The 19723-nt window shown below is 38.2% G+C and overlaps 1 protein-coding gene across 1 annotated transcript in view; it reads right to left on the minus strand.

The window, feature by feature from the left end:
* Positions 1–3067: 3067 nt before the first annotated feature.
* Positions 3068–19723, minus strand: part of NID1 (nidogen 1) — a 105527-nt gene continuing 88871 nt past the window's right edge. The window contains exons 17-20 of the mRNA XM_061624553.1: positions 16820–16977; positions 15443–15566; positions 11231–11343; positions 3068–7916 (exon numbers count right to left, since the gene is read on the minus strand). Coding sequence (XP_061480537.1) covers positions 7795–7916; positions 11231–11343; positions 15443–15566; positions 16820–16977 — 517 coding nt within the window. The 3' untranslated portion in view covers positions 3068–7794. The remainder of the gene's footprint in view (positions 7917–11230; positions 11344–15442; positions 15567–16819; positions 16978–19723) is intronic.

Consider the following 19723-nt stretch of genomic DNA (forward strand, 5'->3'; position numbering starts at 1 on the left):
TTCACGGTTATGAGACACATGCTCTGCCATGTTATGTAGTTTTCTTTACGCTTTGGTCACAAGCTCTGGCATGATATTATATAAATGTTCACATATACAGGTTACATACATGTTGCCTGCAGAATCCAAAAGAGATCATATTAAAGGGTGAAATCTTTCTAGTTCTTCCAATTTGAAAAGAGCTTTCCCCTCACCCTGTCAACCTTACCTTGCAAATAAAATTGTTGGCAACCTTTTAAGCATACCATCACTAACATTTGGGAAAGGCATTAGGGGCCAGATGTAAGTTGCCTTATGTATGAGTGACAAAATAAAGCAGCCTTTGCCAGCCTGGTGCCTTCCAGTTGCTTTGGATTATAAATCCCATCAGCTCCAGCCAAGATAGCCAGGCATATGATTCAAGAGGCCATAAGAGAAGCTATTGAGATTCCCTAGTACCAGCATAATATGCCAACCATTTTGACCTATAAAGTACAAATGTGAGGGGCAAAAAGGTTTCCCAGCAGCTTTCCAGTGCAAGTGAGATGGAGCTGGATGCTGTTTTAGATGCAGGAGTTTTGTTCAAAGTCAGTGCAGAATTTATTTCTCTCTAGCACTAAGACACAGTGTTCTTCATTGGTCAGCTTGGCAAATAGGCTGCCTCTCAGAACAGCTATAGAGAACTTCCTGGTCATAGAAACAAAAGAAGTTGCTTTCTACCAAAACAGACCATGAGTCCATCTAGTTCAGTTATCACCTAGATTGACTGGCTGTGGCTCTCCAGGATTTCAGGCAGGGGTCTCTCATACCTAGGGATGGAAGGATCTATCAATTTTGGTTCTCAGTTTCTCATTTTCCCAATCTTAAATTCAGTTCTGCACATTTCTGCAGCAATTTGCTTTAAAAACAACCATTATTTGGTTACAGAACTGCATTGCAAAATGTGGATATGTATAAATTTCAAAGAAGGCTGTTTTTCGGTTCTCATATTGTTTCAGAATGTGTGAATTTGCTAGATTCAACTTTAAATGTAAACTGAACTGAATTTCTCCCCCCATCCCTACAGCCAGGCCTTCTTGGAGATGCCGGGGATCAAACCTGGGACCTTCTGCATGCAAAACAAATCTCTGCCATGGAGCCCCAACCCCATCTTTATCCCTTGGACTGCCATTGCTAGCTACTTCCCGCTGTTTTTAGTGGTTTCCCCACATCTAGAATACTGTACAGCTTTACAGAGTGCCATTCATGATGGACCTGTGCCAGTTGTTTCCCACACTTTTATCTAGGCAGTGTCATCTTTCCATCTCTGAATATATATCGTATATACTATATGCTTCCTTAGTTTAAAAAGTTACGGTTCTTGGACTAGGAAGTTTGAACATCCAGATATCCTTTTTATTGGGAATTCATGATTATTTGTGCTCATGGTGCAGTTATATGCAATCCTGCTTTCAATACCGCTAAAGCTTTGGAGCAGGCATACTGCTGTGTTTCCAGTCAGTGCATGTTCCATAACTTCCTGTTGAAATCCTGTAACTTTTCATACTATAAAATGATGTGGTTTTATTTTTGGTACCGCTTTCGTTTTTGGTCCTGCTGGAGTGCCCCTCCAGACAGAAAAAATGTGGTGACATTGAAAAGCATTGCAGAAAAACTAATTAAGTGGAATGATGCGTGGACATTCCAGTATATATCCACCACTAATGCACTATTATTGCATCAAGAATATGTTGCAGACTACATTGATGTAAACACACACACAGAGCCTTGAGGGGCCCTTAACCACTTTTCAGAGAGAGTGAGCACAAAGCAGAATAGAAGGGCAAATAGATATTTAATTGGTTTTAATGGGTTACAATTTATTGAAAATCTATTTTTAATTTGTTGCTACCAGCCTTGAGTTTTCAAATTGGAAAGGTCTAAAAACTGAAAGAAGTAATAAAACAAAATATATAGTAATACGAGAATTCCTGTTGAATTTTTATTTAAATGTTCTACTGAGTTAATCCTACTTGAACATATTTGTATATTGAAATGTTTTATTCCATATGCACATCAGCTTGTAGAAAATAAAATACCTAAATTTCAAAGTTGGTCCCCAAACCTTCTGGCATCACAATGGAGTCATAGACATAAGAGCAATCATTTTACAGTGCAAGTCTGCACGTCTGCTCAGATGTAAGCCCTGTTGAGTCCAATGGGATTTGCCCCCAGATGACTGTGTAGAGCAGGAATAAGGAACTGGTTGCCCTCCACCTGTTATTGGACTAGAACCTCATCCAGCATGGCCAATGGTCAGGGATTACGGGATTATGAAGTCCAACAACTGCTGGAAACCATTAGTACCCCACTGCTTGTATAGAGATTGCAGCCTTAACTACTGTGCAAGTAGGCATGTGACTTTATACACATAAACTAGCTTCACTGTGGTGTTCGCCCCAAAGAGCAATGGGAACTGAGATTCTGAAGAAACTAATAATCACCAAACTCAAACCAAAACACAGTCACTCAAAATCCTAGCAAACTACCAATTCCAGAAGTCACTGGGGGAAAAAAAAAAAACAGCCCACGCAGACAACCTTGTTTAAAACTGGCTTTGAGGTGTTGTTTTGGATGGCCTCTTATTTGATTGGAAGCAGTAAAGTAGTAGTTCAAATGGACACACCCATATAAAGTTGCACTGTCACTATTACTGCTTTATAGGGCTAAAATTTACCAAGCTCCTCTAAACATTTGACATGTTTTGCTACTGCTATAAGATCTAGGCCACAGCAATACAACACAAAACGCTATATTCAGAATTAGGCCATGTTTAACCCTAGATGTATGACACTGTCATTGAGGGGCCATTTATCCTCTTATCCTCTAATCTCCTGTCATTCTTAATTATCTTCCAACTGAGTTAATGTTGTGTTTTGTGACAAAATTGTGCAAGTGGAGAAATGTCAAAAAAGCACTTTTCCAGCATGGAAAACTCCTCCAGAGGTTGTGACTTTACAGCCTCCCTTGAGCTGGCAGCAGTACCCTGAGGAGTGCATTCCATGAAGATAATAAATCACAGGCAGCAAAACCTAATACAGCACCATTAACGTTTATTGCTAAGCATTTCCCCACTGCATGGGACAGTGCCAGTCCAAACAATTTAATAGCAATTCAGATTATTCAGTTTCTTTGGGGGTCAATTTTCAACCATTCCAAAATCTGAGATATAGCAAATACCAACTGCTGGCTTTCATTTGCTTAGCCTGTGGAATTTAAGGAGACTTTGGTGTTAAATAAACATTTACACTGCCAGCATTTACTTAGTCAAACACAAAGCACTGCACATACTAAAAATGATAAAAATGTTTTTTAAAACAGTATTTAAATACACATAAAATATAGCCAGAAGAATATTCTCAGTGACGAAAGCAGATGGCAAAAGTTCAAATCTAATCACCTTGACCTAGCATTGAACACCTATCTGAACAGCTAGGTTATGATTAGTTCGCGAAACAACAACAGAGAGATGACTAAAGGCACTTCCAATGCAAGCATAGATATTAGTGCTAACACAGAAAAGGTACACATCCAAGACCTTATCTTCTTCACAGCTGTAAAAGGGAAGACATGAAGCATGTGAAAGCACAGAGGAACATATGGAAGGAGGGTTTTCATAAGATATGCAGGCCCTAGACTGTAGGACGTGAAAATGTAATATTGTAAACTGTGCTGAATACCAGTCTGTAAACCATATCTAAACATTTATTTTCCTGGTACTACAAATCTTACACGAAGACTCTTTAGGCCTGAATGATCCATATGTTATCAAAGGACAAAATTCAGTCCTGTGTCATTCCTGTAAGTCTGTAAAACAGCACACAGGTCACTCAAATGTCATGGTTCCAGCACTGTCCCTTTCCTGGGGGCTGGCACCAATGGCATGTCATTTATCAACTATCATGGTTCCCTTTTAGATATTAACAAGAGTACTATGGGGCCACATCAATTGAAAATGGTTTCTGCACCACTATACCAACACATGAAATTAAACACGAGTCATCCTCACTTGGATCTAATGTTGTAGAGCAGTGGTTCCCAACCTGGGGGCCGGGACCCCCAGGGGGGCCGCGAAGTAATCCAGAGGGGGCCGTGAACAGTAAAGAAATGAATTTATTAATTTTTTTTAAAAAGTCTTCACTCTCTCTACACTGTCTGCTTTCCACTGCCGCTGCAGATGACACCTCCCCCTTGCTCCAAACAAGAGGGGAGGCCTTTTCTGAAGCTCCAGAGCGTCTTTCAGGCGCACTAAGGGCAGGCATCTGCCTATAAAATACATGGCAGATGCCAAAGGAGGCTGAGGGTGGAGCTACCAGGAAGAAGAGGGGATTACTATCACTGATTCCCGTCTCCTTGCACTGCCGCTACTGGCAACACCCTTACTTAGAATGAGCGGAGAGGGCTTATTGTGAAGCAAAAAGAAGCAAGCCTGCAAAGAAAGGCTGCTTTCCCCCTTCCTTCCTGGTAGCCAGCCTGCCTCCCTGGGGGGAGGGGGTCACAATTTTTTTTCAGCTTATAAAGGGGGTCCCGTGCTCATAAAGGTTGGGAACCACTGTTGTAGAGCACTGAATTCAGGAGATGTGTTCAAATAGTCCTCTAAGCCATGGTAGAAATCTTATTAGTATTTATCACATTAATGATTGAGGTACATGATTAATAAGGCTTCTTTGTTATGTTTTTAATATGAGCAACTAGTCTCTCCAATTCTATCCTCCAGAGGCTTATAAAATGGCTAAGTGGTAGGACCATCACTAGAAAGCAGTGACCTATCAAAGTAATTTACACCCAAACAAGTGAAGAATAAAGAAATTTCCTTACAAAACTAAGGCACATAGATAAGGGAAAAGGCCAGCCCAGGTAGCACCTCAAGTTTGTACAGAGCAGAATTCTGTATGAGGAGCTGCAGAGTCCACAAAGGACACAGGAATGTCCTCTTTCTTGATGTCTGTCAATGCTCTTTAAAAACCATTAAGCCAGGACAAGTATTAGGCATAAAATTCTGTAAGAAGGTAGTAGATCAATTGCCCCTTCACACTTTCTGGATCTCTGTCTCAGCCATAATCTTCTGTTGCCTAAAAATGAGGCAACTGGGACTGGCATAAGGATTTCAACAACTTTGGTTTCTATATGGAACTCCTCCATATCTGTATAGTCCACTGCAGAACCAAGGTATTACAAAATTATGTTTACGGTAGTATACACGTTACCTTGAACAAACACAGGCTGCTGCCAATAGATCCTGGGCTTATACACACGGACAAATATTTTATGTGAATAGATACTACACGCTCAATTAGCAGTTAATGGATTTTTCCAAGAGCATTGCATATAAATAATTTGCTAAGTATGCTTTGATAAATCTGTAGAAGCAGTAGTAATTTACAGAACTTCGTTGTGTCCACTATGTAAGAAAAGTATGTATTAGACCCTGGCAGCCAGACAGCAACACAGATACAGATAGGTTTAAAAAGTGTATCTAAAAATTTTTAATAAAAAAATTAAAACACTGTGTTATTCTGCAAGTACAAAAACTTTTTTTTTTTACAAAAACAACATACATTTTTATTGGCAATGCTGTGATTAGCTGTACAGCATGTAAACTTTTTCTGTTGTCACCTGAAATTGAAATAACTCTGGAAGAACAGTTATTAAAAAGCACCTTTGGTTTGGTTCAGCACATTTTTTGGTATTTACAGTTTTGTAGACATGTTAGAATTAAATGCATTAAAGATATAAGAGTTATACAAAAATTAAAAAAATAATATAGCATTTGATATTTTAATGATAAATATAAAATGAAAAAATTGTCACATTGCTGAAGGCTCAAAATTAGCTCTGCTTTAATAATTGTGTAGCCTTGTAAGCAATGCCTTCTGGGGTATAAAGATTTTATTATTATTATTAAATTGCTGCACTCTAAAGATAGGTATTTAGAAGCAGTTGTGATCACCATATGATTGTTTGTTCTACTTTTGATGTACTTTACCAGCATCTTAAAATGCTTTAGAAGAAAGATTTTGAAATGCTCATCAGCCTTTAACCTACATCCTGCTTTGCTAATTCCAGCACGAGTGCATTCTGCTTGCTAGCAACCAACACATAATGTGGGCTCCAATTATTTTTTCTATCCAGGAAGTCAATGCACTAATTGTTTCACCATCCTCAGTGCATCTGAAAAAGTAAGGTATATCTAAAACTACAACAAAAACATTTAGAAATGAACAATTACCAGACTAATGAAATAAGGATGTATCAAAAGTTTTTTTAAAAAGCTAATGAAAAATATCTGACAGTTTCCATCTGAAAAGTCACTTTTTAAAGTTCAGATTCATGCTATTTTGTAGAAATCCAAAAGCCCATTCAAAGAGCAGAGGGAGGTGATTCAATGGCATTTTGAGCAGGGGGAGATGATTTAATGGCATTTTACCCTGATACTGTCCTACTGAAATCAGAGGAACTAGACCAATATAAGTGGTCAATGAATCACACATACCCTTTTGCTCCCCCCACAAAGTTTCTTTTGGAAATCACCGAAAACCTGAATAACTACCTAAAGTGGTATCAAGACAACTAAGCTGTACAGACTAGCAAACAATTTTTAATATTAAATTGCTTTTTTTCTTTTCTTTTTTTTGGTGAAGGACATAATATTACATTGACAGCTTTAAAAATGAGTAGTGAAGGAAGAGGAGTGATTGTAATTATAAATACTTTTGGAACACAAGCCTATTTAATATGGGGTTCCCTTCACTTAAATTATTGATTGTTATTGCAAGTATCACCTTACACTTCTAATTTCTACCACTGCACACTCATTCCCTGGCCTTTACCGCCCCAATATAGTGAAAGCTCATTATAGTACGGGGGTTGGGAGCCCAAGGATGCACTTGTGTTATAGGGCTTCTGCACTGTAATGAAAACTATAATATAAGGGTTAAAGCCAGCCAGTACTGTACTGGTTCCTAGAGAGGCAAAAAAACCCACTGAGGAAGTGAGTGGGAAGGAAGAAGCAGGAAGGATAACATAGGGAAAAATGTTACTGTAATAATAAAGCTCCACAGACAGTAATGTAAGAACTTGAATGAGGCTCAAGAGAAAAAAAACTGTCAGGAAGAAAAAAAAAGGGGGGGGACATCAGAAAAAGAGATTTTTTGAAATGTTGAGAGGAAGTAAGATTCAGAAACACCCGGGGGAAGCAAATGGAGAACTCCCCAGGCACAAGGAGCACAGAGGATAAAAAAACAAAGTATTAACAAACAGAAAAATAGGGTATACAATATTTTACTTGGGAGACATGGTCATACTGCAGTATATCCGATTCCACAGTACAATCAGACATGTTATATCGAGCTTCCAATGTATTCAGATGCTTACAACTCAGCTGCACCAATGGTGACCTATAAAAAGTGAATTTGTAAATAAATTGTCAAAATACTCTTACACACCAAGTTATCGTGGGTATCTGAGATCCTGGTCTCTTATGCTTTTGAACGCTCCATAGTACAGTTTGTACAACAATTTGACTAGGAGATGGTACCTAATAAATGCTGGTCACTAAACTTGTCTTTAAAAGAAAAAAGGGAAGTTGCATAGTTGCACAGATACACCAGCATTTCATTATGTAGCCACCGCTGTTCCATGTGTGCTTTGTGGTTTCTAGCTGCAGGCAGCATGAAGATCATATTTTTCTCTGAATGTGGCTGGCCATTTAACTAGTATTTGACAGTATATTGCCAAAAGGTGGCAGCTGCCTCAACACATTCCAGGCTGTATCTTTCAATTTCTTTCTATACAATCCACTCCAATGGTATTGTCTGGACACCGGCAAGAACGGCCCCCAGGGGTAGCCAGGCATAAATGAGTACAACCTCCGTTGTTCACTGAGCAATAGTTATGTCCTACAAAAGGGAATAAAAACACATGTGAAGGAAACAGTATTAGAGGAAAGCAAAAATTGACCTGGTTTGGACACACTCAATTATGGGCTGGTTATATCCACAAGCAGTAGTAAGCCTTGCCATATGCATTCCTCCATCCCCTCCTGCCTGGAATTGGTTGTAATGGAAATTGCAGGCCTGCCAATATGTTGAGTTCTCCTCTTCTATATCATGTTGTTAGCCCAGCTCACACTGTGACATCATGCGATATTTCTGTTCACTAGCTAATGATACGGTAAAGAAATGTACATGATGATGTCACAGCGCAAAGTTAAGTGATAATAAACATTACATGGGAGGGGAGAAAATACATGGATGCCATTTTCAACTGCAGACCGAGTCTTCATAATGTGTAGTTCTGCCATTTGATAAAAAATGCACTAATAGGCAAAAAACCTTGCGGTTTAAGAACGTACCCACAGATATTTCTATCAAACTTTAAAAAGCAGGGAAATTGGACACCTGTAGTGAATGCACCAGGGGAACAGGAGACCTGACCTCCTCTCTGAGATATTGGACTGCCCTACAAATTTGTCAGAATGCAAAAACAATTTGGGTTGGGTCTTTCACAGTCCAATCCACTTGCTGTGTAGCTTGGAAGAATTTGGTAACATGATCATTTGCTTACTTTTTGAGTTCAATGGGATTTATTTCTGTGAAATCATGTTTGAAAAAGGAAACGGACTGCCTTCAAGTCAATCCTGAATTATGTTGATCCTATGAATAGGGTTTTCATGGTAAACGGTATTCAGAGGTGGTTTTACCATTGCCTTCCTCTGAGGCTGAGAGGCAGTGACTGGCCCAAGGTCGTCCAGTGAACTTCATGGCTGTGTGGGGATTTGTACCCTGGTCTCCCAGGTCGTAGTCCAGCACTGACCTGGGGGAGTGGCAGGGAGGGGAGGGGGAGGATATTGGGTGGGTGGGCACTGGCCAGAATGGAAGCCCCTTTCCTTTATTTATTTATTTATTTATATCCCGCCCTTCCTCCCAGCAGTAGCCCAGGGCGGCAAACAGAAATGATAAAAACACTTTAAAACATCATAAAAAGACCTTAAAATACATTAAAACAAAACAACGTTAAAAGCATTTTTTAAAAAGCTTTAAAAACATCTTTGTTTTTAAAAAAGGTTAAAAACATATTGTTAAAGAAAACATATTAAAAGCAATTCTAACACAGATGTTGACTGGGATAGGTCTCAATTTAAAAGGATTGTTGAAAGAGGAAAAGTCTTCAAAAGGTGCCAAAAAGATAGCAGTGATAGCAAAAGAAAATACTGTGAAGAGTATCATTGCTTTTCAGTGTTTCCCCCACCTTTTTATTCTACAGCAGGCACATGTAGCCTCCCACCCAAATTTAAACCAAAGCTGTCCCTGGCCACAACCACACCAGGCCTTTATTCCACTTTGGACAGTCATGGCTTCTCTCAAAGAATCCTGAGAAGTGTAGTTAGTGAAGGGTGCTGAGAGTTGCTAGGAGACACTTTGTTCCCCTCACAGACGTTCAATCGGAGTGGCTGACTGTTAAACTAGTCTGGCCATTGAAGTTCTGTCAGTGGAATAGCAGTCTCCTCTCAGCACCCATCACAAACTACACTTCCCAGGATTCTCTGAGGGAAGCCATGACTGTCTCAAGTGAAATAAAGGTCTGGTGTGGCCCCCTGATTAGGCAAGCCCAGCAGCTGTGAGTCTGGCTTTTAGAACACTGACAGTTGGTTCTTACTGAGCATGCCTGGTCTTATCATAGGATCCCAGCCAAAATGTATTAAATTAATTAAAAATCAGCTAGGCATTTTTTAAACTTTTAAACTGCAGAAGATGAAGGTCAGAGTATGGGGCAAGGTCAGTGTTAGGATTACAGGTACTCTGTGAACATGGCTGATTTTTAATGAATTTCAGCAGATTATGAGAACTCAGAGAAAAAAGTCCAAAAGGGCTCTGGGGGTTTTTTCTCTCTTTTTAGACTTTGAACTCTCGATTCTCTCTGTTTTGTGTATTGCCACAAAAATTTAGAGTGTTGTTAAGCAAGCATTTCTGAGCTCAGGACTATAAGTTTTGTAAAGTTTTATTTTGAAATGAGCTTATGGGAAGCATAAGAATGGCATGGGGGTATTTTCAATTTAACATTGCGGAATGTGAAAAATCCACGCTGGCTATAGTATACAGGCACTCTTGTGGCTGTATAATTTCAGGATTGTAGGTCAGCAAAACCAGCAAAGTAGCAAAACGGGCAGAAATCTTAAAGGAAGTAAAAAGGGACGAAATTGTTTGTGGAAAACACTCAGAATTTTCAAAAAAAGAACAAAGAAGTAAATACTACATATTCGGAAGTTTTTTGTAAAAAAAATGCTTTCCTGTGAAATATGCCCACAGCTAGAGATTGGCCCTTTGATGATCCTATATTGGTATGCATAGCCTGCATTTTCTTAGAAAAGAATCAGTCCCATTTTGCATCCCAAAATTCTACACCTGGTATAAGTCTTGAAACTTAACTTCAAGCACTAACCAAATCTGTTCATCCAGAAACAATAAACTAAGCAGCTAGGACTGCATTCCTGGACACAATATGCTTATGAATCTAACAAAGACAGGGGTTTTCCTTTGAACAAAAATACTATCTCTGCAATATTTTTCAACCTCACAGAGCCCATTCGGGAGAAGTAACTGTTTGTTTATTTAACTGAAAACACATGCATTTGAAATAAATTACTTGAATCAGCCTACCAGCTTCTACTTTCTAATATCTTCTCTTAAATAATTGGCATGGTGAGACGGGCAACTGGAAACAGTCAAGGTATTTGTCAAGTTCAGATTCCAAAACAAAGTCTGACCAATGCAGTCTAAGATCGTTTTGTACTGTTATCTTTTCGGTGCCAGGTCAAGACTTTCCTCTTCTCCCAGGCATTTTAGCATGTGTTTTAAATTGTTTTAAATTTTTAAATTGTGTTTTAAATTGTTTTTAAAAGATGTGTTTTAAATTTGTATATTTGTTTTAATGTTTTTAGTTACTGTAAACCGCCCAGAGAGCTTCGGCTATGGGGTGGTATATAAATACAATAAATAAATAAATAAAATAAATCATGAAAACCATCTTAATGCAAGGAATACTTCAGTCTCCTCGGCTGTAAATTCCTGTATTGTAAATTCATGTATCAAGGAAACAAATATATATATGCTTGTCTAAGCTAGTCAATCAAGACAAAGAAGAAAAAGGCAAAAGCAATCTATATATCTATATTTATAGCTGCTTATAAATGTGGGGAAAGTCCTGCACTTACCTTGTGGACACTGAGCCAAGGCTGTAGTTATTCCATAAAGACGACTGCGCTTATGAGGCTGAAAATTATCATTCTCTTTTGAGATGGTACGATCCACTGCTACCACAGCATCTCTAAAGCACAGAAAACAGTAAAACAATTTTTTAAAAAATAGACAGTAGGAAGATAAGGTAGGGCTGCAAGGAAGAAACTGTTGTCACCATCAAAAGTAAGCTTTTCTACCTTCTCTGCCCAGGAAACCTGCAGCTCTCCTTTGGCACTTTTTGGGACTGATTTTGCTTTTAGGCATGGGGTGGGTGTGTTTAGGCTTTAGTTTTTTAGTGTAAACAAGTTATTCAAATATGACTGTCAAAATTTGCTGTAATTTTAATTTTATTCTATATTTGAATTTTGTATTTGTGCAAGCCTTTGTCAGCCACCCTGGGGGCCTTTTGGGCTGAAAGGCAGCACAGAAATAAACTATAAGATAACAGAAAGGAGAAGAATGGAATAAAACAAAAAATATAGGAGTGGAAGGACAAACGATTAAAAATAGTTTTTTTTTATCATTAATTTTTATTCAAATTTTCAAAGACAAAAAACAAAACAAAACAAAAACAATTAAACAATAGAATAAAATATCGACTTCCGATTTGTCGCAGATCAGTTATAGGTCTAGAATATATAACAATCCTATCTCTAAAATTATATTATAAAATCACTTTCCTCCAGTAGTTATCTTAATTAATCATCAAATCTCATAAACATTATTTTATTCTTTCCACAAAAAGTCAAAGATAGGTTTCAATTCCTTGAAAGATATATCTTTCAATTTTTCTCCAAATAAACATATCGCTTAATCCATCTAATTCAAATCTGTTAGGCCCAATAATTTCAATAGCCATTCTTCCATTATCTATATTAACTCCATCTTCCATCTCCAATAATCCTGTTAAGTCCAGTAATTTCAGTAGCCATTCTTCCGTTATCAATATCCCATAATAATCTTGTTGTCATAGCCATAGTCCAAGTAAACATATCAATTAATCCATCTCGTCAAATCTGTTAAGTCCAATAATTTCCATAACCATTCTTCCATTATCAATATTAATTCCATCTTCCAGCTTCAATAGTCCTGTTAAATCCAGTGGTTTCAGTATCCATTCGTCCATTATCAGTATCCCATGATGATCTTGCTGTCGTAGCCATAGTCATATAACAAGAGTCTGATGGGAATTTCCCCCATCACAAATATGTCTTTGCCATCAATTCTGAATATGTTGTTGAAATATTGTTGTAAAGTCACATCTCTGCTCTGGGTGCATCTCTGCTCTGTCACATATTTGTACTTAATTCCATAAATTTTTTCCATGTCAAGCCCCATCACATCATTCCAGTCAAGTTTATTGTGTTGGATTGTTGCTTGTATTTTAGTATTGTTTTGTTATTTATTGTATTTTTATGCTGTTTTATGTTCACCGCCCAGAGAGCTATTGCTAGTCGGGCGGTATATAAATTTAATAAATAAATAAATAAATAAAATAAAATAAGAATTCTGAATATGTTTATTTATTTATTTATTTATTTTATTTTATTTTATTTATATACCGCCCTAAGCCCGAAGGCTCTCTGGGCGGTGTACATAAAAGGTAAAAGCAGGCACAATATATAAATACAATAAATATAATAACTCAAAAAAACAAAAACACACAAACAATACGAGAACCAAACAACATCCAGAATAGATGTTGCTGAAGTATTGCTGCAAAGCCATATCTCTGTTCTTCTTTTTTACAAATGCACTGGCTCATCTCTTAAGAGTTTCTCCACTGTCACATATCTGTAGCCAACTCCATAGATTTTTTCTATATCAAACTCCATCACATCATTCCAGTCCAGAAAATTATCCAAGACATTGATAACTTTACCACCAAAATCTTCATTAATTTCTTCAGAGACAACGTTGAATTCCAAACAGTCAACTTTATTTCTAACATCCATAAAATCCAAATCTTTTTCAAATTTCACATTTGTTCCAATCTCCAGGTCTTGTAGCTTCCCTATCCCATCAAACTCCTCTCTCCCAGAATCCACTATTTCTTTAAGCTCCTGCGTCATTTTGTTAAGTTCAATTTTCATCTCCTGTCTACCCTGTCTCAGGGTTTGTTTCATTATCTCAATCTCACCCATTATTTTCTGAAACATAATTTCTTCCATGGTCTCATTCACTTTCCTGGTTGTCATTCTTAAAACCACAGAGACAAAAATTATTTCAGCCACAATTGGGTTAATATTTCAGGCTTGCTTGTATCAGTGTAGACAATACAGCCTGCCTTATCTCTATGTGTTCAGGAATACAAAACAAACTTAGTTCCCAACATCAAAACAATTAGTGGCGTCGTGAACAAGCAGATTCATCAAAATGAAATAGACCAAAAAGAATTTTTTTTCCCCCTCCTCGAAATAGAAATCCCTCTTCCGTTGATATCTTTAGAATGCACCTCCAGGACAGCTTTTTGCGATAAAAACAAAGATAAGCTTTTTCGATTTCTTTCCTCCTTAATTTCGTTAGTGAAAGAGAAAAGCCAAAACTCACCTAGAATTTCTTCACAGCTGATTCATTGACAAATCTCTTTTTTGCTGCACCAATTTAAGCTAAGTGGAAAAAGAAGATAGAAAGAAGGATGCTTATCTGCCTGTTAGAGTCCGTTTTTTCTTTAAAGAAAAGATAAACGTGTCGCTGTAATCAGCTAGAGCTTGATGAAAGTCCGTCCGGCATTGCAGTTTGAACTTTCTCTCATAAATAAATGAAATCCAGTCCTCCCCACAAAAACAGGCTTTGGGGTTGATCTCTACGTTTCTCCCTGCCCGGGAGAAAATCTTTATCAGTCAAAAAGAGCGTTCTGACTAATTTTAAAGCTGAAAAAACTTCTTCTGAGACGAGAGCTCGCTCAGAGGCAGCACAGGCAAAGCAACCCTTCCCGGAAGTCCACAATTAAAAATAGTTTTAACTTCCTACCCAGAGCTCTGCACATGAGGAAGGGCATGAGAACTCTGGTGCAGAATGCTAACTTTCACAAGGTATTTTAGTATCAGGGAACAATTTCAGTGGGTGGGAGTAGGAGGGGAAGGTGGAAATGTATTGATTTATGCTAGCCTATTCATGGGCATGACCACAGTAGAATGTTCCAACACTGATTAATGTTCTCCTTTTAAAAATGTTAGTTTTGAGGATTTGGCAGCTGAGATTCAAGGGCCCTATTCTGTGTATGGAAAAATGTTTTCATTCATGAAAGTCTTTGGATCCAATCCTGTGTTTGTATGGCTAACTTAAATGTCTCCTAATATAAAAGCACCCCTTGACAATATAGGAGAGTAGGGAACCTCCAGACTTAAGGCAGAAATTAGATCCGTTGGGTCATTCCAGACACTATGACTGAAACAGTAATCTTAATCCAGGCATGGATACCTGTGCATGCAAGTATCCCAGGCTAGATCCTGCACACAAATAAGTGGTACATGCATCTATTTCCCTGAGGTTAAAAGTCCAGTCATCTGTTTGGGAGAGTACAAGGTAGGACTCGGTCCAGTCCTCTGCCCCCTCCCTCCCTGCAAGCAGAAGAGTGGTTCTATTGCCAACAATTTTGACTGGGGTTGCCCACACACACTTCTAGCTTTTATCCTTGGGGTAAACGCTTGCACAGCCATTACTCACTCACTCACTCTCTCTCACACACACACACACAAACACACACAGACAGAGCTTTGAAGCCAAACTCTTGTTAAAGTTTCAAAATGTTTACTCCCAACTTTTGTTTTCTTATTTCAGGAATGTTGTTGTCCAGAGTAATCCTCAAAGATTTAAATGTTCAACTTTCCACATACGATAGCTACATTTAGAGGCTTTTTATTATGATTCAGTAGCTGCATATTCAGTAGGAAGAAGGAGGAGGGCTTCAAATTACCAGCTTCTGCTTTACACATTAGAGCTAGTGCTGCCATAAGGCAGGGACATTACCTTCTAGCACCCGTTCACCATATTCAGAATGAACAGTTAACACAAAAACATCCTCTTTAAAAAGTCTCCATCTGTTTGCCCTGGAGAGAAAACTGAATCCTCTCAGAAAAAAATACAGAGACTGCCAAAATGACAAACTCAGTTTCTGTGAGACCAAAGGAATTGTGTATGGAATGTAAAGCATAAGTGAATAATTTTAACACAGATCATCATACCTTCTCCAGTCTGTGTAAAACAAATTCTTCCCATAGCTTGTAATGCTGAAAGGATACTGGATTCCTTCAAGGATCTTTCGCCGACCAAGCTGATTGGGATCCATACATTCAACCCTTTTGGTGCCTGCATGCAATAAAACAAATGGGTCTTTGTCTGTGACAAATAGTCCTTGTGTAAGAGAAAAAGCACAATGACGCAAGAAAAGCAGTATGTATGGAATTACAATTTCTAACCTTCCTCTAAGCTCATCCCTGCTAGATTTTATCTACATCATATCCCAGAAATCATTTTTGTTAAGTGTGATCACTTTGCCCCCCTTTACTATTTGCTAAGATTTCTACTATAAGGGACACACAAGGTCCACAATATAGATCTTGGTTCTGCCTCTATCATAGCCTCCTTGTGCTTGATGTAAAGAGTAGCCCCATACGTCCTTTGGTACAAAGGAAGCTGCCTTACTGAGTCAGACCACTGGTCATGTAGCTGAGTACTGTCTACACTGACTGAGAGTAGCTCTCCAGGGTTTCAGAGAGGAATCTTTCTAGTCCAGTCTGGAGATGCCAAGGATTGAACCTGAGCCTTCTGCATGCAACGCATGAACTCTACCATTGAGCTATGGCCCCTACCTAAATATGGTTCTGTTCCTCAAGGAGGTTCTTAACTGCCATCCTCTTCCTCCTTCTCAATATGCCTACGGGCTACCAGAAGAACAATATGCAAAAATTTCAGTTAACAATCATGCCTGTGCATGTGACAGGTGAAGAAATTATGCATTATGCTGGATCAAGCCGATGGCCCATCTAGTCCAGCATCCTATTATCACAGTCGTCAACCAGATGCCTATAGGACTTGAGCGCAACAGCATTTTCTACACTTGTTATTCCCAGCAACTGGCATTCAAAAGTATACCTATTCCAACAGTGGAGACAGAATGGTAGGAGGATGTATCTACTGATATATTGTTGTACTCAGTACAAGTGGACTGTAGGTTCAGACATCTGGTGTATGTGCCTGGCTAAGGAGCCAATGGGGCAAAACTACCATCTGGGATAGCGTTCTCAATTTCTGTGCTCTCTCTTTTTGGAAAGATTGTTTTTGTTTGGTGAAATTGTGATCTGCCAAAAAACTCTGAGGGAGAAATCTGGACAAATGTGGGGACCTTGACCTTTTGTCTATTTAGGAAAATGAAATACTGCTGGTATTTGAGCCCAGGTTAATTCCAGGAAATAAATAACTCTATACCTAATCCTTGGTGACCTATATCTCAGCCAAACCTATTTCAGAGTTGGAGACAACAAGTGCAGTAATAATTGTAGGGCACTTTCTATGCTGAACTGCAACATTGAGATCATTGTACATTGTGGATAAACCTTTACCTGCATCTACCCAGCACAGCAATGAAGAGTAAGTGTCAAATGTCAGCCCATTTGGTAGTCCCAAATCATCTTTAATAAGAATCCTTCTGTTTGTGCCATCCATATATGAGGTTTCAATTTTTGGAGCCTCTCTGTTCCAGTCTGTCCAATAAAGATTTCTGGATATACAAATAAAAAGAATCATACCACTGCATGCAAGTAAGGTGTCAAGAAAAAGAGTAAGTTTCAATGAAATCAATGAGACTTAGGGCATAATCCTAACTTCTCTCCCCCTTCTGGCAGGGCTTTGTGGAATGGTGGGGCCACCACCACCACCTCCTCCTGTCACTCATGACAGCCATAGCAGAAGGAGGAGGGACATAATGGTCAGGCATGAAGCGATAGAGTGACAGCAGTGAGATTGGTTCAGGATCTAGCAGATTCCAAGATGGCTTAGCTTTGCCTCCTCCCTACACTTGAAATGACCCATTTTTGAGGGTCCAGGTAGAAGGGGGAGGTGAGTGCTGACATCTCTCCATTGGCAGCAGGGTTAGCCAGGGGAGCTGGGCAAGTGACAGGGGAGCTGGGCTAATCCAAATGGTTACTCCTGTTACAAGTTATGCATCTAACAGTTTGCTTACCATTGCCAGATTATAAATTCTAACTTTTAAAAGGAAAAATTAGACTCTTTAGGTGATCTATGTTGTATAATTTGCCCACTTACTATTAATTATGTGGACTTTAATACCTCCTAATTTTATGAACACACAATAGGTTTTCACCAAAGCCTGAAAATATTCAAAGACAAAATATTGTCAATTGTTTCAGAAAGACTCAAGTGGCAAAAAGAAGTGCTGGTATGTTTCAGATGTGGAAAAAATGGTCACAATCAAGTGAAAACTGCACTTCAAAACAACATTTTTAAGTGCTCTATGTCTCACATTTTTACTAGATACTCCCAAAATGTGGAGATCCCATAGGGCTTACCAGATACTCTTGTGTGTCTAATTTCATATACTTGGGACAAACTGTCTTGATTTCATCAACAGAATTTTCTGAGTTTATATAATGGTAGAACACTGTTTAACCTACCTGGCTTTATTATACAGGTAGTTCCATGCCTGTATAATTTGCATATCTTCAGACACATTCCTCTTATTTCAATCAAAAAGAAAAATGGCTAATAAAAACATACATCTTTGGAGAGTCCTCCTTTTCTCTGCCTTTGCTCTGGTTATTCAGCAGAAATAACCTTTTACAGTTCAATCCTATACATGCAGCCTACTGAAAAGTAAGCCCCACTAAGTGCAGTGAGATTTACACCCACGTATGTGTGCATAGGATTGCAGCCTTAAATTGAAAAACTTTCAGCAATACATGTCCCTGGATCAGCCTTTCTCCAACTGTTTAAAATATTGTTTTTGATGTGTACCATATAAGAGCAATTAAGATGTTTCTGAGAAAGTCCAACAATTTAAACATTGCTTTTGCACACACAAATTCCAGTCTGCTCAAGGACCTTTCTAAACAGACACTGACGTTCAACATTTATTTTATTTGCTGATTCAAGTTATATCTTGCTAGTTCTTCAAATTAAGGACCCAAAGGTGGATTACAAAATGGGTCAGAACAACAATTAAACTATTACATGTTTGCTATGTTGGACTACCCCATATTTTGAAATGTTTGCTTGATATAGTGGGACTGTTTGATACATACAATTTGCCAATTTATAATAAACTATTATAAATATTGTACATGTATTTACAAGTCAGCTCCATCATACTGCAAAGAGCAAAAAAGAATTTGAAATATAATTAAATAAGCTATCTGATTCTGATTTTACTATCATCAAAGTGGTGTGTTTTATTACCATTAAAATGTTCAGAGAGTTTGCATCAGTTTTCTGTGTTTAAAAATTGTCTCTTTTGGATAATTCCTTATCCAGTTGCTCCCATCACCATCAAGCTCTGCTCTACCCACTCTGCTTAGGTCACCTTCCCAGAAATTCACAATGGGATTGTTCCTATTATATTTTCAATCACATTGTTCTGTTCTGGGACACCAGCACTACTGCTAGACTGTAACATTTAGGGCAACAGTTCACTACTATCGTAACAGGTATCACCCATCTTGTAATCATAACAGGCAGGATTTAAAACTCTGTATAAACTGAAGCTGTGTGCAGATGTGCAATTTTATGTACAACAGTAATTGATCATATGCTGTATTCACACAAGTAAATATTCAAGAATATTTTATTAAATGAAGAGAAGCAAAGAATACAGTGGTTTTCATAAACAGGGTCTTCAGGTGTGTAGCAAGACAATTTTCATGGGGGGCACAGACAAACCTTGGGGGCACATGGGTTGGGGTATTGGTCACTATAAAAGAGGTTTCTGGGGAAAATGTTTTCATACGAATGACAAAAAACAAAACCCCAATTTATGCATTTCAATTAGGAATTATGACTTGTGAAGTTTGTAAAAAAGCAAATCAATTTAAATACAGTATTTTCCACATTCAAAAGAGTTGTGTAAACTAAATAACAGTGACTAGGAAGTAAACATATATCGGGCAAGTCATCCTACCATAAAGTTCTGAATTATTGATAAAATCTAATGTGCCGTGAGGTATGGGGTTTTTGCATTTCTGGTTTTTTTAAGTTTAAAAAATGCTCTCTGTGTGTGTGTGCGTGCGTGTCTGTGTTTGGTTGGCTAATCTGAGAACAGAATGCTGGACTAGATGGGCCTTTGCCTGACCTGTGATGATTATAAGATGCACTGTTTATATAAAGGATACCCGTTGTGGAATCATTATTATTAAATACAAACAGAGATTCCTCATTGGTGAGGCATGTGTACTCTGTGCATGCTCAGGCCATTTATTTCTAAGATTTATAGTTCCTAATCATCATGACTCCTT

The sequence above is a fragment of the Rhineura floridana genome, chromosome 4 (genome assembly GCF_030035675.1).
Source record: "Rhineura floridana isolate rRhiFlo1 chromosome 4, rRhiFlo1.hap2, whole genome shotgun sequence".
NCBI lineage: Eukaryota > Metazoa > Chordata > Lepidosauria > Squamata > Rhineuridae > Rhineura > Rhineura floridana.